Source organism: Lipophrys pholis (assembly GCF_963383615.2).
Source record: "Lipophrys pholis genome assembly, chromosome: 5".
Lineage (NCBI taxonomy): Eukaryota > Metazoa > Chordata > Actinopteri > Blenniiformes > Blenniidae > Lipophrys > Lipophrys pholis.
Window position 1 is genome coordinate 10,716,166 of NC_137628.1, and position 19,747 is coordinate 10,735,912.

The 19,747-nt window shown below is 41.5% G+C and overlaps 3 protein-coding genes across 4 annotated transcripts; 2 read left to right on the top strand and 1 right to left on the bottom strand.

Annotated features, from left to right (window-relative positions):
• Positions 1-130: 130 nt before the first annotated feature.
• lgsn (lengsin, lens protein with glutamine synthetase domain) lies at positions 131-3,417 on the bottom strand (the record flags this gene model as incomplete). The annotated part of the gene is made up of 4 exons (XM_080464645.1): positions 131-1,324; positions 1,556-1,722; positions 2,441-3,116; positions 3,376-3,417. 4 exons carry the CDS (start codon positions 3,415-3,417, stop codon positions 131-133), a joined length of 2,079 nt encoding a protein of 692 aa, XP_080320771.1.
• A 5,565-nt stretch (positions 3,418-8,982) lies between these two features.
• LOC308109903 (uncharacterized protein) lies at positions 8,983-13,669 on the top strand. The gene is made up of 2 exons (XM_080463742.1): positions 8,983-9,135; positions 13,529-13,669. The coding sequence occupies exons 1-2, from the start codon at positions 9,097-9,099 to the stop codon at positions 13,622-13,624; spliced, it is 135 nt and encodes a 44-aa protein (XP_080319868.1). The 5' UTR covers positions 8,983-9,096; the 3' UTR covers positions 13,625-13,669.
• Positions 13,670-13,681: 12 nt separating this feature from the next.
• Positions 13,682-18,790, top strand: ptp4a1 (protein tyrosine phosphatase 4A1). Of its 2 annotated transcripts, XM_080463741.1 has the most exons (6): positions 13,682-13,733; positions 14,163-14,250; positions 14,340-14,432; positions 14,856-14,986; positions 15,600-15,674; positions 18,370-18,790. In XM_080463741.1, exons 1-6 carry the CDS (start codon positions 13,729-13,731, stop codon positions 18,485-18,487), a joined length of 510 nt encoding a protein of 169 aa, XP_080319867.1. In that variant the 5' UTR covers positions 13,682-13,728; the 3' UTR covers positions 18,488-18,790. The 2 variants fall into 2 exon arrangements, with proteins under 2 accessions (XP_080319867.1, XP_080319866.1); XM_080463740.1 differs by lacking the exon at positions 13,682-13,733 and having other exon boundaries at positions 14,120-14,250.
• Positions 18,791-19,747: the final 957 nt, after the last annotated feature.

The window sequence follows — 19,747 nt, forward strand, 5'->3', positions numbered from 1 at the left end:
ATGACTGAAAAAACAACAATCTGCATCATACTGAAGTATTGAATAAAATATAATGTGTATAAAATAAAACCTTTTACATTCCAGCAGCAGTTTCTCATGCTTCCAAAGGAAAGTGTCTATGCAGGCTGTTCTAGATGAAATACTCCAAACACTTGTTCCGTTCATCATCCAGTTCTTGGGTCTCAATCTCAAACTTTTTCATGGCGATGAAATACTGAACGAAAGGTTCTCCAAGGGTGCTGCGGATGATGTGGTCCTCCCCCAATGCCTCCAGAGCGTCATCCAGTTTGATGGGAATGGCAAACTCCCTCTGCTGACCGGGAGCTTTGTTCAGGCTGCTCTCAATGTTTAGGTTTCGCCTAATACCGTCCAGCCCTGCAGCCACTGTGGCAGCCAGCACAATGTAAGGGTTTGCCATGGCTGAACCCAGCTTGTTGTCGATATGTGTCTCCCTCCCACCGTGGCACTTGATGTTGAAGGAGCTGCTGTTGTCATTGCTCCCAAAGGTGGCGTATAACAGCCGTTTGGGATCTTTGATTGTCTTGGCGATGTGGCTCCGACAGCCCAGACCGGGTGACATCAGACAGCTCAGAGCAGCAGAGTGAGTGAGGAGGCCGGCCAGCCACTTCCTGCCAATCTCAGACATCTCACCCGCCTTCTCTCCACTGTGGAAGAGGCTGCGTCGCCCATTAGCATCCCACAAGCTATGAGAGAGCACGCCAGCGTTGTAGAGACCATCGTCGGTGAAAAAACTGGCGATGTAGCTGTGCTTTCGAGCCATTTCTTTAATGCCAGTGCGGAAAGTAAAGGCAGTATCTGCAGCTGCAATGCCAAACTCTGGCCTCAGGTTTATCTCCATCTGGCCGGGTCCACTTGCAGAGGCGATGCTGTCTATGTCAGCGCCCATGCAGTACATGCTGTCCACTAGCTGTTGGAAGAAAGGCAGATCATGGTTGCTGAGCAGGGTGGTGGCAGGGAACAGGAGGGTCTTTGGTCCGATGCGGTCTGGCGCCCCCAGAACACAACATTCGTATGTGAAGGATGAGTGCAGGGAGAAGCCCAGGCTTTGGAGCTGTCCCAGAAGCTGCTTGGCAATGAGGCGAGGTGAGGTGCGGAGAGGGTTGCCCATCACGGTGCATGGGTCGCAGATCACCCGCGCCGTCTGTTCCGCCCACGGAAGGACCCGGAAGGTGGAAAGATCAGGGATCAGGAGAACATCGCTGCTAAAGTTGGCAGTGTTGGCGTGGTCCACTTCATTGCTCTTAGGGCTCAGGGTCAACTCAAGGTAACTTCGTGGCATTGGCACCCCATAGACAGCTTTCTCCTGTGAATATAGCATTCACATTTAATGCATGTGTAGAATTTATTCTCAGACAGAGTAATCCGTAGGTAGGTAGGTAGGTAGGTAGGTAGGTAGGTAGGTAGGTAGGTAGGTAGGTAGGTAGGTAGGTAGGTAGGTGGATGGATGGATGGATGGATGGATGGATGGATGGATGGATGGATGGATGGATGGATGGATGGATGGATGGATGGATAAACATATAGAGTTTATTACATGGAAAAAGCGGACAGGCACTGTCTTGGATCTTGACACTCCGTGGAGGTCGGTGGCCTCAAACCGGACAAAGTTGATGTTTTCTCGAGCGATCTGCTGTTTGATCTGCTCCATGGCTGCAATGAACCTCAGGTTGCCAGAAATCTCAACAATCCCGTTTTCGTTATCTGTGGAAAACAAATCAAGAATTCACTTTTTTTTTTTTTTTATATGAATTATATATATAATTCGTCAAAGCTAAACTTAAGTCAAAATCTGATATCCATCCATCCATTCAGTCATTGTCTTCACTGTTTCTACCTGTTCAGGGTTGCAGAGTGCTGGAGCTAATCCAAGATGGGTGAAAACAGGTTACACCTTGGACAAGTCAGTCCCCTCCATCCAAAATGTCCATATAATGGTTTAAACTCACCAGATTAGTATCACTGTGTGTTGACTGTTGAGTGCCGTGAAGCAAAAATGTCAACGTAACAGTAAGGTATTTTTTTTTCAAATTGGTTGGTGTAGTATAATTTGTCCCACGATTAGTCAATGAGCATTGTACTGATTTCAATCAAAATCAAATCCATAGAATAATCAATGAGGCATTTCATTGCGATCAAAAAGGTATAGTACTTTTATTTCACTAGCATTAATGTAAAACCCTGTTAGGTAAATGTATTTGAAATGGATGAACAGACACAAATTCAAACTAAACATACATACTGTCTGTAATGCTTGTTGAATCCGTGCCAAGTCACCCAAATGAAATCACTCAATGCTACAGGTCTATTAGCCAGCATGTGACAAGCTAAAAGCTAACTTATATTTGTTACAAAGCCCCAAATATAAATATATACACAACATACCTTCATTGATATCAAGGATACACAACGTTCGACCAACCTGAATGAGAAGCCCCAGTCTCTCCCCAGGATCCGCCGCTGGAATATGTGTGTGTTCTGACTCCAGGTTGCCTATTTGTGTTAGTATTAGACCTGAATGAGCTGGATGAATCCATCGTGGGAGGCTGCTGAATAGATGTGCTTTCTCTGGACATGGGCCCCCTTCTGGAAGCATCAGAGTGAGGTTTGAAGGTGCTGAAAGCCCTGTGAGGGTGTCCATCTTCCTGTCGTCCATCTGCTCTTCCACCACCTCCACTGCTTCCGTGCAGGTATGAGTAGGCACCGCCTGGCTTACCATCTTCCTTCCCCCGGACGCCAAGCAGAGGACTCTCCCTTAGGATGTTCTTCAGCTCCTCCATGGTCTGCCTGGGTACGCCCACCTCGCCATAGGACACCCTGGCCTGAGACGACGCGTCCCTAATCCAGTCCTCCCCACCGGCCAGATCTTCCATCTGAAGATCGACCACTTGCCTTTGAGGCAGAGGGCCTATGGAGATAACGGTGGGGGGGTCTTGACGCATTGGGGGACTGGCAGGTGAGTGAACAATGGATGGACCTCCTCTTCTGCTGCTCCAGTCCACTGGAGGAACATGTTTACCTGTCACTCTCACTCCCTTCTTGTTCCCTAGACTCATTCCTGTGCCATCGATTTGGTCTTTACTTCCACATGGGCACTCCTGGAATACACACAACGGCTCTGTCACAGAAATACTAAGAGATGGTTGAGGTTGAATATAAAAAATTACGAATGAGAGCAAGAAATCAAACCTGTAATCATCCAAAACTTTAAAAGCTCAAAATAATCACACTAATCAATCTCTTTTAAAAGCACATGTAGAAAACTTTCTATTTAAGAAAGAACTGTTCTATCCATCATCAGGATCTCGAGAAAACACATTTCATATTAGAAAAGTAAGACAGATGTGGAGTTGTTACCTTGAAATCTTCAGAGTCATTCATTTCTTTGTTTGTACTCATGAACTGTGATTTGGAATTTGGTAGCCTTCATGTGAAGGCAGAGCTATACTTGCACATTAATTCTTATAGACAATTGGGACAATGGTGACGTATTAGAAAATTCTTTTTGCCCCCCTGAAGCCCACGGGAGTCCGGCTGGAAACTGGCAGCAGCCGGCTGCCGCTGGAGTCTGAAGCGACGGTGCTTTCAGCTCATTGGCTGCTGGTGGTGGACCATTCAGCGTGGCTTTTGTGTCCGTGCAGAGAGAAACCGCAGAGCTCAGCAGCAACACACGCTTCCAGAAGGATATGAGAGCCAAAAGTATTTATTCCAGACAGATAAAAATGCTCGTCTGTGAAGAAGAGACAATAGCATGCTCGTGTTGTGAAACACAGTGAAAGCTCTCTGCAAGCTTACTTGAGGAGGAAGTTTACAGGCAACACACACCCACTGCTGCCGCTGTCTAATCCAGGTCTCTCAAACACATTTCAGTTCAGGGGCCCAATTTCAGCTTGAGTGGGATAAAATAATGCCATAATAACTTTTACATCTAAAGCTTGGTGGCACAGATATATGTGATATAAATGTGTATATTTTCACAAAACTAAACAATCACTACAGAAAATGACCACAATCTCAACATAAAGCCAATTTTGATTAAACTTTCTGGTGCTAAATACAGTGAAATGTCAAAAAAATGTCTCTTTTAACTGTTGTGGACTGCTGGGAGGATTGCACTTTCCTTTCTTACTCTCCATACAGTCATATATCAGCGTTACTCCTCTCTGTTTGTACCTTCTACTTGTTTGTTTGTAGCTCTCTGCCCGTTCTGTCCATTCCTCCCTGACTCTCCTGTAACCTCAGCGGAAGAGGTTTCCTTCTAAAAACAGTTCCTTTTCTATCATTGCCAGTGCATGTTCATGTGGGAATGTTAAACTTGTTTTCTGTTAAAATGCCACGAGATGGCCATGCTGTGATCTGTGCTATAAAAAAGAAAGATGAATTGAACTGGACGGTGTGCACATATTTGTTTAGCTGTGACTCATCAGCTGATTTGTTGGTACTTTGTGGGTGAATCTGAGGACTGATTCATTCATTCGGCTCAGCTGAAGTTACATCTGTTAGAAATCAAATCGCTGTGCCCAGATTTTATTTTAGGATCAGGATTTTTAACGACAAGTGATTCACCGCGAGAAGTAAATTGAGGGGGAGACCATCGCCCAGAACGCGGTGTAATACAGAGATAAAGTACCAACACAGAGACAGCTGTCATGTAGAGAACATATACAGTGTATATAACAAGTACTGTGCAGGCAGGAACACGCATGTAGAGAAATGTATTACTTTACAGCCAGTTAGTCCCAAACAAGTATGTGTGATCATTTCAAAATCATGTGACAATCTGCTGAATGCTCCTAATTTTCCTTGTAGGACAAATATTTGCAAGTTTGTAATGTTTAAGAAAAAAGATGTGACAAAAATTACAATGAGAAAAAAAGCTCCTTTTTCCCCTATTTAAACCAAACAACCTAAATTCATTAACATTTGCCTACCTGAGTGAACATCCACTAAAATGTACTTCAAGCAGAGTGTTCAAGATTTACCTGCTGAGAATTCAGGATTCAATGATTTGTTAAAGAAAATACATTCAATATAATATATCTGCAGAAAATAGCTATTACATTGATAAATAATGATCATTCATATAGTTTTGCACTTGAAAAGTTTTCCACACTGTGTATTCACAAACACTGAAAAATGATGGAATTAAAACACAAGACAACTAATCACAGATATAGTACTAGAAAACGACAAAAAAAAAAAAAAGACTAACAGACGAAACATGACAAGAAACTGTCAAACTATGAGTAAAAATGAGTTATGGGTTTTTTTCATTTTGAGTAACGTAAACTGAAAAAGAACTAAGAAAATGGATAAATGTGTTTCTGTTCTGGAAGTGAAACTCTCAGTGATGAAAAAATAGTAGCAGTAGTTACTTGCTGTTAACCTGTGAAAAAACAAAATATAATACAGTGGTTACAGTTCAGAGAGAAAATGAAAAGAAAGGATTATCATTATCACTGTTATTGTTTGAGTTACATAGATCATCTTATAGCTGATTCCATATATACAATTCATAGGATATGAACAAATAAGCTTTTGGGTTCAGCCTGTTCCATTTTTGGTCATTTAAACTAGAACTTTACTTGTGTTTTAAAAAATGAACCATTTATTTCTCTATTCATTCATTCATAGCAGGAATAAGAACTCTTTACAGGTTTTAAATCATGTCCAATTTTCACTTGCTTTGTCTCACATGTGAAATTCTTTTTAGATAAATCCCCGAGTTCTTCCTTTTTTTACATTACATTACATTACATTACATTACATTACATTACATTGTTGTTGTGTTGTTCATTTGCTTAACCTCAATGTGCTCCAGTAAATCTCCATGACGCCAATAAAAATGTGTTTCCAATATCATGATAATAATCAGAGAAAACAAACATTACGCTGTGTCCCACCTTTATTTCTCCCTGGTGTTTGAGAATTCAATTCAATTCAACTTTATTTATATAGCACCCTATACAACACAATCATTTCTAGGGGCTTTTAGCAGAGAGACCAAACAAATGAAGAAAAGAAGATATGGACTTTTTGTTATAGAAGTTATTAAGTTCTTCTCCATTTTTTTCAATGGATACAGTTTACAGGATTACCTTTAAGTGACTAATCAGTCTGGTTTTTCTATTAGCGGTTTATCAGACACATATAGTAATGTGGTAAACAGACATGAAGAAATGAATGAATGAATGAATGAATGCTTTATTTCGGTTAAAAATAAAAACAAAATCATGTTTTTACAAAATAAACAGACAGCAACCGAAAAAGGAATAGGCTGAAGCCTCAAGGCTTATTTGTGCCTATCCTATCAAAGCATCATTTGGTAATTGTTGACTTTTTCTTAGTTTTTTCAAACTGTACCTCCAGATATGACAAATACACACACTGATGAAACATTTTGCTGTAGCTTTAAGTTGAATTGAAGTAAATAGTAGTTCTATTCCATTTATTAAACATTAAGATTCAAAGCCTTGGGAACTGAACTCTATCAGTGAGTCAGCGGGTGGACCGCTCTTATCTAAAGCTCATTACGGTGCTTTTCCATGGTTTGCTCTCATTAGGTCGAGTTTAAGGAGTACTCTTTGAGTCAATACAGAGATGTAATTGAAATAACATTATTGCATACATTCATCCACTCTTCAAGAGAGAAGTCATATTTATCAAGTCCAGCACGAAAGGCAGCAGTTCTTCAGAGAAAAACACACATTTCGACTCTATTTACAACAAATTTAGAAGCACAAGTAACACAAAACATGTCTTATAATTGTGAGAGGAAGCAGGCAAAGGGAGACTATGCAAACTCCATTAGGAACAGGTCTAATGGAGGAGCTCTTTTGGTGATTTTAAAACTGACAGAAAAAAATCCTCTCTGGGTAGTTTGTGTCACAAGACACAAAGCAACATTGTGCAGGAGAACAATTCACTATGGCCGTGGTGCACATGCACCGTACCAGCGTTTCAGAAAAATTGCGTTTTCTCGGTTTACATAGAGACAGAGTCGGAGCGTTTTCTAAAAGTTGCATTTTTAAGGATTCAAGGATTCTTTATTGTCATACCAGCACGCCGTGACATGGTATGAAATTCCGTACTCGAGGCCTGGTCAATGCCAAAACATAAATAAGCAAATAATTAAATCGAACAAAATAGAGAATTATACAAAATAGGACAGGAAATTAATATAAATAGACACAATAAAAAAAACAACCCAATGCATACAGTAGTTACAATAGTAAACGGATAAATAGGCTTGATGTCAGTGCAGGTTGTGAGGGCTGCAGAGCTCCAGGCAACCCCCCCCCCCCCCCAATTCTTTGGATCTGCCCCTGCTCCAAGATGTGTCTGGAATTTGCTGTGTTGAATTGTGTTACTCTGGATCAACAAGCCATTCTTTAATCTCATCAGTTTGAAGCGGATTACAAGAGTGTTTCACAGCTTCCTCCGGGGTTTGTTATCTGCCTTTATCATCCAGGCTCTCCGTCCACATGTGACCTGCTAGAGGTGGATGATCAGTCAGTGCCTGACCAGAGAGATGTCTGGGCATAGCACTGCTCATTTTCAGGGTGGGGTTTCACCAGCTGAGTCAAGGTGGAGGCAATAAAGTCACAGGAAACACTAAACAATCCCGGCTCTGTCTTCAGAATAGAAGAGGCATGCAGCCGAGTTAGTGAGGAGAAATCCTTCAAGACAAAGACAGAAACCTGTCCTAGTAGATAGTCACACAATATACAGTAGAGTCAAACATAGTCAGTGAAGCATCGAGCAAAGCTGGAAAAAGCAGATAATTAATACAATTTAATTATGAAAAAAAAAACACAATAGGAATTTGTAACAATTATACACACCAAAACAAGGAATCTTTGGTCAGAATCATAATGAAAATTAGATCACTTTATTAATCCCTGGGGTAAATGGCTCCACAGAGCTCCACACCGAATGAAACAATTTTACACACAGAATGTAAAGATTTTATATATTAGATTTTAATATAAATATTAATTTAACTGCCAAAGTTATACAAAGTTTGCTCAGCAGTGATGGAGTGGCAGAGCAGAGTGAGCTTAACAAGCGACACAACACACGTTATTTACAATGAGGAGTTATAGAGTCTTATTGCCAGAGGAAAAGGAGGATCTCCTGTGGCGCTCTGTTGTCAGTTTGAGGGAATGAGTCTGTTGCTGAAAGTGCTTCTGCTTCTGAACAAGACATCATGGAGGGGATGAGAATAATTGTTCAGTTTGGACCTGAGCCTCCTCTCTGAGATCACCTGCACAGAGTCCATCTCCACCCTGACCACGTCACTGGCCTTTCTGATGAGTTTGTTGATCCTCTTGGTGTCGGCCACCCTCAGCCTGCTGCCCCAGGGTGCAACAGCATAGAGGATAGCGCTCGCCACCACAGACTCATAAAACATGTGATGTGAAAATACTCTCATCTGCTACACAATGGTTTGTTGCTCTTTTCAGTGGGATATAAACATCTGACCTCAGGAAAGAAAATAATTCACAAAAAGTCCCCCGAAAAATTATTTTTAGACACTTTTCTTAGATCAGACATTAGTTTTAATGCAGGTTTGTTCAAATTAATAGAAGTGTATTTCCAAAACATTATAGAAGAAAAGAAAAATTGTTCAAAAAACTACATTTTTCCATTTCCAACTTTTCAAGTTGGATTTTTACAAGAAATCTGGTGAATGTTGTCTCCAGGGAAATGGAATTTCGAGTTTGAAAGAAATCAAATCATTTTCCAACTCATTATTTGGTAAAAAAAAGATAGAATTTGACCAAAGAAAACTAGGAATCCTTGTAACTGATTGCAAATGTTTCGAGGCCATGAAGAAAGTTGACGTTAAGAAAAAAAGACAGTTTTGATTGAGGATATTTTTTGTCGTTGCAGTTGGTGTTTTGCGCTGACAGGTGGAGCCGGACGTGACGTCAGTCCCACTGCCTCCGCTCGGCCAGCTTCGGGCAGCTTCGTCCCGTCTCGTCAGGAGACTTCGGCTCCGCTCGGACAGACAGCACCGTACTGTATGGTGGAGAACCGTTTCTTCATTTCACCTTTTTTCTAGGGACCGGCTGTATGATTAAGCTACAATCTTCAATGAGTAAGCATATCCCAGTAAGTACTCCCTTATATTTGTTCTTTTCTGGCTGCCATTTTGTGTGCAGCTCCTCCTTTGCCGTGTTGTAAATCAGTACGTTAACTGCTACCAGCTGGCCTCCTCCGACCAAATCACGGCCTCCTCCACTGGAAGCCAGCCGGAATATCTCCGCGACTAAGACTCTTAGTTCAGAACATGCATTCGAATAAAGTGGGGGGTAAAATCAGTGAGTGTTTCTCGGTCCTATGGAGGTTTGACCGGCTGGTGCTCGCAGAGGAAGCGGCTGTCGGATGCGCAGCTCGGGCTGCTCCCAGCCGGTCATTGCAAGTTTATCACCGAGAAAACCCGCTCGTTTTTTCAGAGAAATCAGCTCAAAATGCACGTTTCAGAGCAGATGGGGTTTTAGAAGGTACATGTTGTAGAGAACCGTCGTGTTAGCGCATTTCAAGCAGCTGGAAGGATTGTGTGACGGCTGCTGATGGAGCCTGAAGGCCTCTAACGTTAGATGATGGCGCCCAGGCTGCTCACACAAAGGACACTTTACAACCTCTTAATGTGCTGCTTTCTCTCCAAACCTGCTTTAAAAACGTCATTCTGTGTCTCCCACATTGTGGGCTTCTGTTTCACTTGCTTCAACGCATTTATACAACCCCTCACAGGCGTTTTTTTTGACATTTTATACCAAATGCTGTTTTTTCCTGTGGAAAAATAACAAAGCTTCAACGGCTTTCTGATACTTCACTGTTTTCTATAGTAAAAAAAAAAAGCAGATACTATTATTAATAGAACCACCTTACTGTCTCCTCAGCCTTACGAAGGACAAACCTTTAAAAGCTACGCGGCATTTGTGAGTGAGATTTGTGATGTTAATAAGAAGGCCTCATGGTGGGCTCAGCCTTCTCAGATGTGACCTACATGTCAGAAATGACACATCCTTTCTATTGTACATCAGCACTGCAGGGGGCTTTATATAACTCCCCGAGAGGACAATCTGCCCCTGCAGAGCAGAAAGTACAGACAGATCACCTGTTCCACATGTAACACAAGTACTGGTTTGGATGTTAGATTGTCATCTGGGTTGAATCAATCCTGCATGAATAATCTTCATCCCAATACGTGTTGATCATAGAATATTAGCAAAGCTTGTATGGACGTGGACATATTTGGCCATACTGATTCTTTAGATGAGTGTCAAACGTGAGGCCCCTGGGCCTGATGCGGCCCGCTGGATGAAATTTACCAGGTGAAAAATGATAACTGCGATATCTATATTTCACCACCAGTGGCACCCTTTAGTGTGTATTACTACACAAATGTAAAAATATGTAGACATTAAAAAAAATCTAGAATGATCATAATATGAGCTAACCTGCCATATTTTACAGTTCCAGCTACATGTGGCCAGATGTTTCATGACTCTGTAAATACTGTTATAAAAATCCACAGTGTTCTGTAAGTTTAAGTTCTAGTTATTTATAGATTATAGTACTATAAATCTGGCCCACTTGAGATGAAATTGTGCTGCATGTGGCCCCTGAAGTACAATGAGTTTGACATCCTGCACTGGCTTGTGTTGTCAGTGGATTTCACTTCATTACTTCAACCTTACATCAGACCTGGTGACGACAGAACAGAAGCAAGATCCACCAAAATGACTAAGAACAACAATCAACACCTGCTCTTCTTATGAAATGCTGCTGGAAGGAACTGCACACAAGATATTGGAGAGAGAGACTGACAGAATGAGACTTATTGAAGTTCAAGTCCTTCATAAATATCAACCTTCCTATTGAAGGATTCAAGTAACCGAACAAACAACTATTATATTTAAACAACTCAAAAGATTGTTTTCACTAGTTATCAATAATAGGAGGTATTTAATTCAATTTACCTTTTGTAAATAAAAGAAGATATGACACAGAATGTATCTCATATCTAATATCTATTACAAATAAACCTGTTGGCTTAGTTTACAAAAACAAAGTTATTCAAACATGCTGATTTAATTAATGGCATTCAGATTTGATGTCCTCTGGTGATTTAGTGAAGTAGCTTGCATGCTTGAAATTTTACTTGTAAATATCTGTAAAATACCTTGAGTACAAGTATCCAAAAGCACTGTAGACTCATTGTCATGTTAGTTGTTTTGAGTCGGTCGTCGGATTATCTGAAAACACAATGTTTAAAAAAACCTTTTGACTTAACTATTGTGATAATCTTCATAGCTTATCAATTCAGAAAGTTGAATTAGCTTCTCCTACTGCATCACAACCGTTCTGTTCTTCACTGCTTCCTGTTTCTCCCAGTCGACACGTTGGCACTGACAGGACGACTTTTCATTGTGTGAAAGTAACTGCCGGCCCAATTGGGTCCATGGGTCATATGTTCGACACCCTGCTCCCATTGGTTGCCCGCTGACTTCTTCTCCATGATAAATGGCAGATGATGGAGCTCAACACTGCCTCCTGGTGGCTACAGAAGAATCTGGTGTTCTTTGCTGATGGCAGCGAGTTTTCTTTGTTTGAATCTCACAAAACCCAGTGCTGTTTGAAGTTTGAACTTCTCTGTGTGTGTTTCAGTGAGGCTGTGAAACAAGCTGGTTGTTGATGAATATGTATGTGGAGCCGTTCTTCTTTGAGTTCCTTTAAATTCCACACAAAGTCTCAATACACGGCAGCCTATGAAGTTGTGTGTTGAATGAATCCTCTTAATATCAAGACTCTGCAGCGTGCGTCCTTTAATGCGTCTCAGACAGTGCACGCTCTGCTACTGCTAAATGAGGCACTCACCTTAACTGACTCCCTAACCTGCTGGAGGATTTCAGACGCATGCAGTCTGATTTGAGGCTGCCACGTCGCTGCTTTTAGTCATGTTTGATGTGTTTGTATTGGAGCCATACTAATAATGGTCATGATAATAACATCTGGAATATTTCTGTTAACCTCATGTAAGTTTCTCAGTCCCATTAGCTGCAGCAGCGGCCTGATAGTGAAGCATGTGATGTATCACAGCTCCTATATGTGTGTGTTTTGTGGTGACTTTAAATTAAAGACGTCTTCTTCTTTTTATTTTTCACCCCATGTTTTTTTTTCTTCCTTATTTTGTGGTGGATTTTCCTTTTTTCGAAGTCTTGTTTTAGAGGACAGCTCTGTTGTGAACTCGTTGGTCTCTTGAGCGGCTGCCATGTTTGACTTGGACTTGCGGATGCGTTTCAGTGCCGTTATTGGATCAGACTGATATGACTTCATGTGGGTGACGTGTGCAGTGGGAGTAATGTTACTGAGTTCATTGCCATCGATTTAGAAGTGCGGGTCGTTCTTCCTGAAGCTCACTGCTGATGTATCTCGAATAAAAGGAAAGGGGACAGTCTCCGCACATGGTGTGTTTTTCTGAAAATATAATGTTAGCAGTATTTCTAATGAGAAAATGTTTGAAGTAGCTAGTTTCCTTTTGATCAGACATGGTACTGTTGAGGGAGAATTAAAAGAAGAATATCACAGTTCTCATTGCACAAAGAATATTAATTATAAACAAATCACACCTTATTGTTAGATTTCACCATATATCATAAATCATAACCCTGCGCTTTGGATTTCCAACCTCAAAGTTGACACAGTTTTACATTGTTTGATCCAGGCGCCAGTTACATGATAATGTTGATAAAAAAAAAATTAAAAAAAGGGTTTGTTACGCTTTACGTCAATGGTGAAGATGTTTTGAAAATGCTCCAACTCCGTCTCCATGAACCCCCCCCCCCCCACTCGATGGAACACTGCTGCGGGTCCTGCGCACCACGGCCGTAGTAAGTCGTTCTTCTGCACGTGCTCTGTAGCTACAATCCAAACAATGTTTCCTCCAGTGCCAGGACTTCTAGTCCAGATTCTCCTGGGATTTGGTAGTTTTATAGTTAACAGTCACTGTAATAGCAATCCAATATGGTCTTCTGTCCATTCGAAGGACTGTGTACTCCTATTGTTAAAGTTTATAGCGTATTGTTGTCTCGTGTGTGTGGTTTCATCACAAAAAAACAAACACCCACTCGTGGCCCAACGCGCTAACTACATAAATTTAATACGAAACGTTTCTGAAACAAAAACGCAAAAAATGTGTTTTAACTTGAAACATGTAAACGGGACCTCAAATATAATAATTAAGAATTGTAATATTAGTAAACACCTACCACAACAAATCTGACTAAATGTAGCTCAAAGTTAAGGTTGATTCAGTGTGTACCAGTACTTCACGATTATTTACAGCAGATTTGAACGATACCACTCGAGTGTGACAATTGTGGAGGATGTCAGTCAGAATAATGTGATGAGAGGTTTCTGTGGTTGTACTTGTTGCAGGCTTGCAGTGTGTCCTTGTTGTCCTCAGACCGCCCTTTTCTTCTTCTCTTGTGTCCTGCAGCAGTTCTGTGGTGTTCTGGGTCACACATTTATGGAGTTTCTGAAGGGCAGCGGAGACTACTGCCAGGCTCAGCACGTCGCCTATGCAGACGAGTGAACAGCCGAACTCGCCATCGATCCGACGCACTTGAGCCACAGGAGGGACCCCGGCACGTTGGCAGGACCGGGCCGCCTCCCAGAACCAGCGATAAGTAGGCCTGGATGGGGTAACTCCACCCGCTGCACACTGCCCTCGTCGGCTTCCGCCTGGCCCGAATCGAGGTGGAACCAGCCTTGTTTTTTTATTTTCCTCCCTTTTCTTTGGTTTGAATCCCGAAGGAGAGGGGTTTGAGTTACTTTTTCTAACTGTCCGCCCTTTTTCCGCTGCCAACTTTCCAAATTTTCCAGTTTTTTTTTTTTTTTTTTTTGTTCATTAGTAGTTCTCGTTTTCGCCTTGCCAACCTCAAAGAAGACCGGAGAAATTTGATTTTGTGGGATTTGAAGTTCATCGGACGTTTTGTGTTTGACATTCCCTCCGAGTTCTAACTAAGTGTTTACATTAGTGTTTTTACTCTGTGGAAGACATTCAGATTTTGTTAGCTATCTATATATCTATATTTTTTTTGTTACGTTGTCACGATGGCGCGCATGAACAGACCGGCCCCTGTGGAGATCACCTACAAAAACATGCGGTTCCTCATCACCCACAATCCCACCAATGCCACCCTGAACAAGTTCATCGAGGTGAGCCGCCAGTGACATCGCAACGTGAAACCAGAAGAAATGAAGCTTTATTGTCAGTGCGCTCACTGTGTTTGTTCCCGTCGTCACAGGAGCTGAAGAAATATGGAGTGACCACCGTGGTTAGAGTGTGTGAGGCCACCTATGACGCCACCCTGGTGGTCAAAGAGGGAATCCAGGTTCTGGTGAGTTAACCACTTTTGAATTTCACATAAAACCTGATCGTTCATTCTTTCTTTTTAAGATGTGTCTTTGTTTGATGCTTTAGTTGATTTCTAAGATTTCCTTGCAAACATCCGGCAGAGAATCCTGCTGGGATTCATTCTCCAATGCTCATCTCAATCGTCACTTTCTGCTAAAAAGTACTGCAAGCAACTCTAAAGAAAGTGTTTCTATAGAGATCGGATTGTTAAAAGTGAAGTGAGGAGAAACGAACCCTCCACAGGTGTCCCTCCCCCTCCAACATTTTTCTTTCCCCACAGTGAGCTCGGCAGTCACACTTCTTTTGTTTTGGTTTCCAAGAAACCACACTGATGACGTCCTTCTCCTCCCTCTCTCTCCCCTCCCTCCCACCTTCTCTCTCTCTCCTCCTTTTCTCTCTCGCTCAGGATTGGCCGTTTGACGACGGGGCCCCTCCCTCCAACCAGATCGTGGACGATTGGCTGAACCTGCTGAAGCTGAAGTTCAGGGAGGAGCCCGGCTGCTGCATCGCCGTCCACTGTGTGGCGGGCCTGGGGAGGTGAGCTGTGAGCACGGATCTCACTCAGCAGGAAACACTCAAACTACAGGTCTGATCACAGCGTTTAACCCTCATGAGGAGGATTTGTTTAATAGGGGCTTTAATGCTGCAGAATTATCAAAAGTCAGCCCCTTTTCCACGAGAACTCAATCTCTAAATGTCCATCTATTCTTTAGAGTATCTCAATATCTATACTTGATCTATAACTGTGAGTTTGACTGTTCATGTTACAAATGTGTGAATCTTCAGTCTTATTGAAGAACCTCTGGAGGGGCTGAATTTACTTTTTCTTTCTTGCTTTCTTTTAGTTTTATTAAATCTCGAGGTGCATGAGCAATAGTAATGTAAAGTATTCAGATTTTGTCCTTAACAGGTTTATAAGCTTTTTATTTTGATCTTTTGCTTCCACAAACATCTTAACTGCATAAAGGTTTCAGTCAAAGTGCTCTTCTTAAATAATCTGATGACCGCTGAATCGTTTTCATTAGTGTTGAGAAAGTTATGTGAAACGTGAGGCCACAGGATCCAGTTCTGTCCTGTTGGCTGCTTTTTAAAAACATTCACAGCCTTCAGAGCAGAGTTTCAGCTCGTTGTCCTCCTGTGTGTCCCGCAGAGCTCCTGTTCTGGTGGCGCTGGCCTTGATTGAGTGTGGGATGAAATATGAAGATGCTGTCCAGTTCATTCGACAGTAAGTCGTCTCACAGCAGAGGAACTTTTCACCATGTGACTTATCTGTGAAAGAAACGGGATGATCTGGTGGTCCGTATAGCGCAGAGCGATGAGTCAAGGACTGTAAATAGCAGAAAGTGAGATGAGAGTGATTGAGTAGGAGAAGAGGAGGCAGCGATGTGTCATCGCTTCAGGTCCCACAGGAAGTAACAACAATAAGAAGCTGATAATACGGCTGCAGATCAGGTTTGAAAGAAAATCTCTGACCATCGTCGTCTTCTTCAATTAGAAGCAGGTATTGGGAAGAATCTGTTAACTTGTCATTACTTTGATGAATTAGTTATACTGCCAGCAATTGGAGCTGCAGGATTCAGGAAAATACCAGAACATACACAACTAAATACAGCAGGGGTGTCAAACATGAGGTCTGAGGGCCAAACCTGGCCCGCAAGAGGCTCTGTTCCAGCCTGTCAGGCCACCACGCAAATTGTAAACATTTCACAGAAAGCTGCTTTATTTTTTTTTTAATACAAGTTTCTTAAGAGTAGCGGACACAACACTGAGACTCCAGTTGAGATATCAGTGATGCTGCCATGAGAGCTCGCTCCATCGTCGCTATCAGACTCGCCTCTAAGCCATGCTGTCAGGGGGAGTTTGTAAAAACAACCAGAATGCGTCAGCTATATGAAAAGGTTTTTTGACATTTCACTGTATTTTAGACCAGAAGGTTTTGTTAGAATTGGCTTTAAATTGAGATTGATGTTTAAACTTGGAGGTTATTATTTCACTATTTTATCAGTCCCGTCCACTCAAAATGAAATTGGACTGTTTGTGGCCTCTGAGCTGATGTGAGTTTAACTCTCCCGGCCCATGAGCACCTCAAACCTAACGCAAGCAGCCAACATTAGCCATAAAAAAAACAAAAAAAAACTGCTCCATTTGTGAGATCAACTGAATAAACAGGGTTTTTTTGGAAAAGATAAACTACACACAACATAATAATACCCCGTTGCTAAAACGCTCCAGGTTTTTTTCATGCACTCTACGTGTTTAAGTTGCCGCTCAACAAATGTATAAAAATCCTGATGTTGAAATAATGTGGATGAAATCAGGTTCATAAGTGTTAGCTGCAGTATTTGTGTCAGTGTTCTGTTCCTGCTCTCATTTATCATTTTAGCGAAGCAAGTCTAACTCGTAACCTGGGTGCTTGCTTTAAGCACTAAAAACAACACTTAAACACCATCAGTATTTCTAAATCCTCCCACTTTAAGACAAGGTGCCTTGACTTTGAGTGTATTCTGAGTTCTGCTGCCATGACACTCAACTGAAAGAGAAAAGGTTGTTGTTCCTACTTTACTACAGTAGAGAAACTTTGAGTCTGAATCGTTGCAGTTTTTCTGCCCTGCAGTCTCGGTCAGTCGTCAGCAGTGTTGAAGGCTGCTGCAGAGCTCGCTCCAACGCTAACTCCCTTTAGCTCCGTCTGCAATGGACAAACAGAGAAACTGTAACTTCCTGTTGGTTTCAGGCTCAGAATGCTCCTCTGAAGTACTCAGAGTTTTACATAACAAAGAAACTATTTCCCATGTTTATTTTTTATATAAAAAACACAATAAAATATAAAGGCCACGACTCTGTTGTCTGGAGTACCGATAAGTTGTGATTAAAAACACCTTTAAATGTCCTGTCACAAATGTGAAATATAAAATATTAACCGCAGCTGTGTGATTACCAACTTGTTTAGTCATTTTAGCCATTTTAACAGTTTAACCTTTTCTAGTGACTCGAACAAGTTTAGCTGTTGAAGCTGATTTAAACATTGTAGCTTTCACACATTTTGACCTATTTCCCTTCACCAGTGGTTTTAGCCATTTTTATCCATTTAATCCTCTTCAGCCAGGAGATAAGTCATTTAGGAAATGTACTTTGTTGTGCATCTATAATAAGAATATGATGAAAGTGTTAATATCCACATAATTATTTGAAAGCTTCAGGGTACAGAGGAGCTTAAGAGCTGCATGCGGACTGCTATCTGACAGGAAAACAGAAAACATTGTTTTGGAGCCATTTACATGACAATGGTGCTCTGAGACACTGAAGACACAACTTTTTGAAAACTCTGACTATGTCTCCATGTAAACAAAGGAAAACTCAACTTTTCTGAAGCTTTTCTGTTACTGGTCATGCACTCCACAGCCATAGTAAACAGTTCTTCTGCACATGCTCAGTAGCTGGACACTCAGAACAACATTTCCACCAGAGTCACATGACTCCCAGTGCATATTCTCTTGGGAATTGGTAGTTTTATAGTTGACAGTCACTGTAATAACAATCCAACTTGGTCGTCCACTAGAATGTCTGTCTACTTACTTGCCATTGTTATTGTTTAGAGCGGATTGTTCTCTGCTGTGTGTGTGTGTGTGTGTGTGTGTGTGTGTGTGTGTGTGTGTGTGTGTGGTTTCATTACAAAAACAACCAACAGCACCAACTCGTGGCCCAACATGAAACTAAATTGGTTTCAGCATTTCTGTATAAACAGGCATCGTTTTCAAAATATCAACTGTATAAACACGAAACTTTTCTGAAATGAAAACGCAAAAATGATGGGTTTTTCACTGGAAATGTTGTGTAAACAGGGTTTTATGTAGGAGCCTTTTAATTGCAGTGTGAGATGTTAATGAGTTTGTCTTCATCACTTCTGTTCTGGTTTCCTTCAGGAAGCGTCGAGGAGCATTCAACAGCAAGCAGCTCTTCTACCTGGAGAAATATCGTCCAAAGATGCGCCTGCGCTTCAAAGATTCCAACGGCCATCGCAATAACTGCTGCATCCAGTAGACACACACACACACACACACACACACACACACACACACACACACACACACACACACACACACACACACACACACACACACACAGCGAGAGAGCTCCCACCACAGAGGAGTTCAGCTCGACCGGCAGGCTTCTTTTCTTTTCCTCTTCTTCCTCCTCATTGTGTTGTAAACTTTACTTTGAACAAACATCCTCAGTAATTCAGTTTCCCCTTGAAATTAGTGTCAAATTAAAAAATGAATTCTGTGAGTTTTCTCTACATGTGCCCCTCCACTTAAAAAAAAAAAACGAAAGGGCCACACAGCGTGGTGCTTCATGTTGGATTAGATGTTCTCTGTGAACGCATCCCAAAGAGTTGAGATTGGCCGGAGCATTTCCATCTGCCTGAGAATGTGTTGGGGGGGGGGGGGGGGGGGGGGGGGGTATAGATGTGAGCAAATCGATGTCCCCTGTGTTCAATAGTTGGGGTCCAGTTTCAGTGCTGAATAGAAAGAGGTATGCCTTCCTACAAATCAGATGGATCATCCATAAATGCCTTACTTACAATCCAAGTGGAACAAAGGCAATCGAGGCGGGACTCGACCCCCGCTGGCATTTGGAAAGGTGTTTCATTTTTCTACTCGGAACAAAACAAACTGTTGCCTTTGTCTTGTGCAGGAAGTCTTACACACACTTATGCCCTTTCAGTACCTATTTTTAATATAAATGCTTAATCGTTGCAATATTTGTCAATTGAAAGTCTAGGAATTTGTATTATTTTGTTTTGTTTCTTTACTCTTATCAAACCTTCTGTTTACTAATTAACTGCCATGTCCAAAATGTGATGAACTTTTCTTTTGGCTTCAAACTGGACTTCCAACGTCTGCGATATTTTGTATGCCTTTTATTTGATGTCCGTAACTTAAGACTTGGATACTTGATGATTTTATGTATTTGAAAATGTGTACTATTATTATTAGGTTGGTTATTTATACTATCAATGGATGTGTGATTTAGTACAGTGAGCGACAAAGTTGTACCTGTTCACCAACTTGTGAGTACATTAAATGATACACTGAAAAACAAGCAGGGCTCTTTTAATGCCTCGTTCTTTTCACCTCTCCAACATGAAAAGATATACTGTTATTATCCATGATTAGAGGCCTGCTTTTACATGTGTAACTACACTAAGTGCAATCTAACATTTTAACTGTTGTGCTACATTTATTACTAATTTCACTGGGTTTTACAGGGAAAAAAATTCTAAAACCTTGTATCTTATAT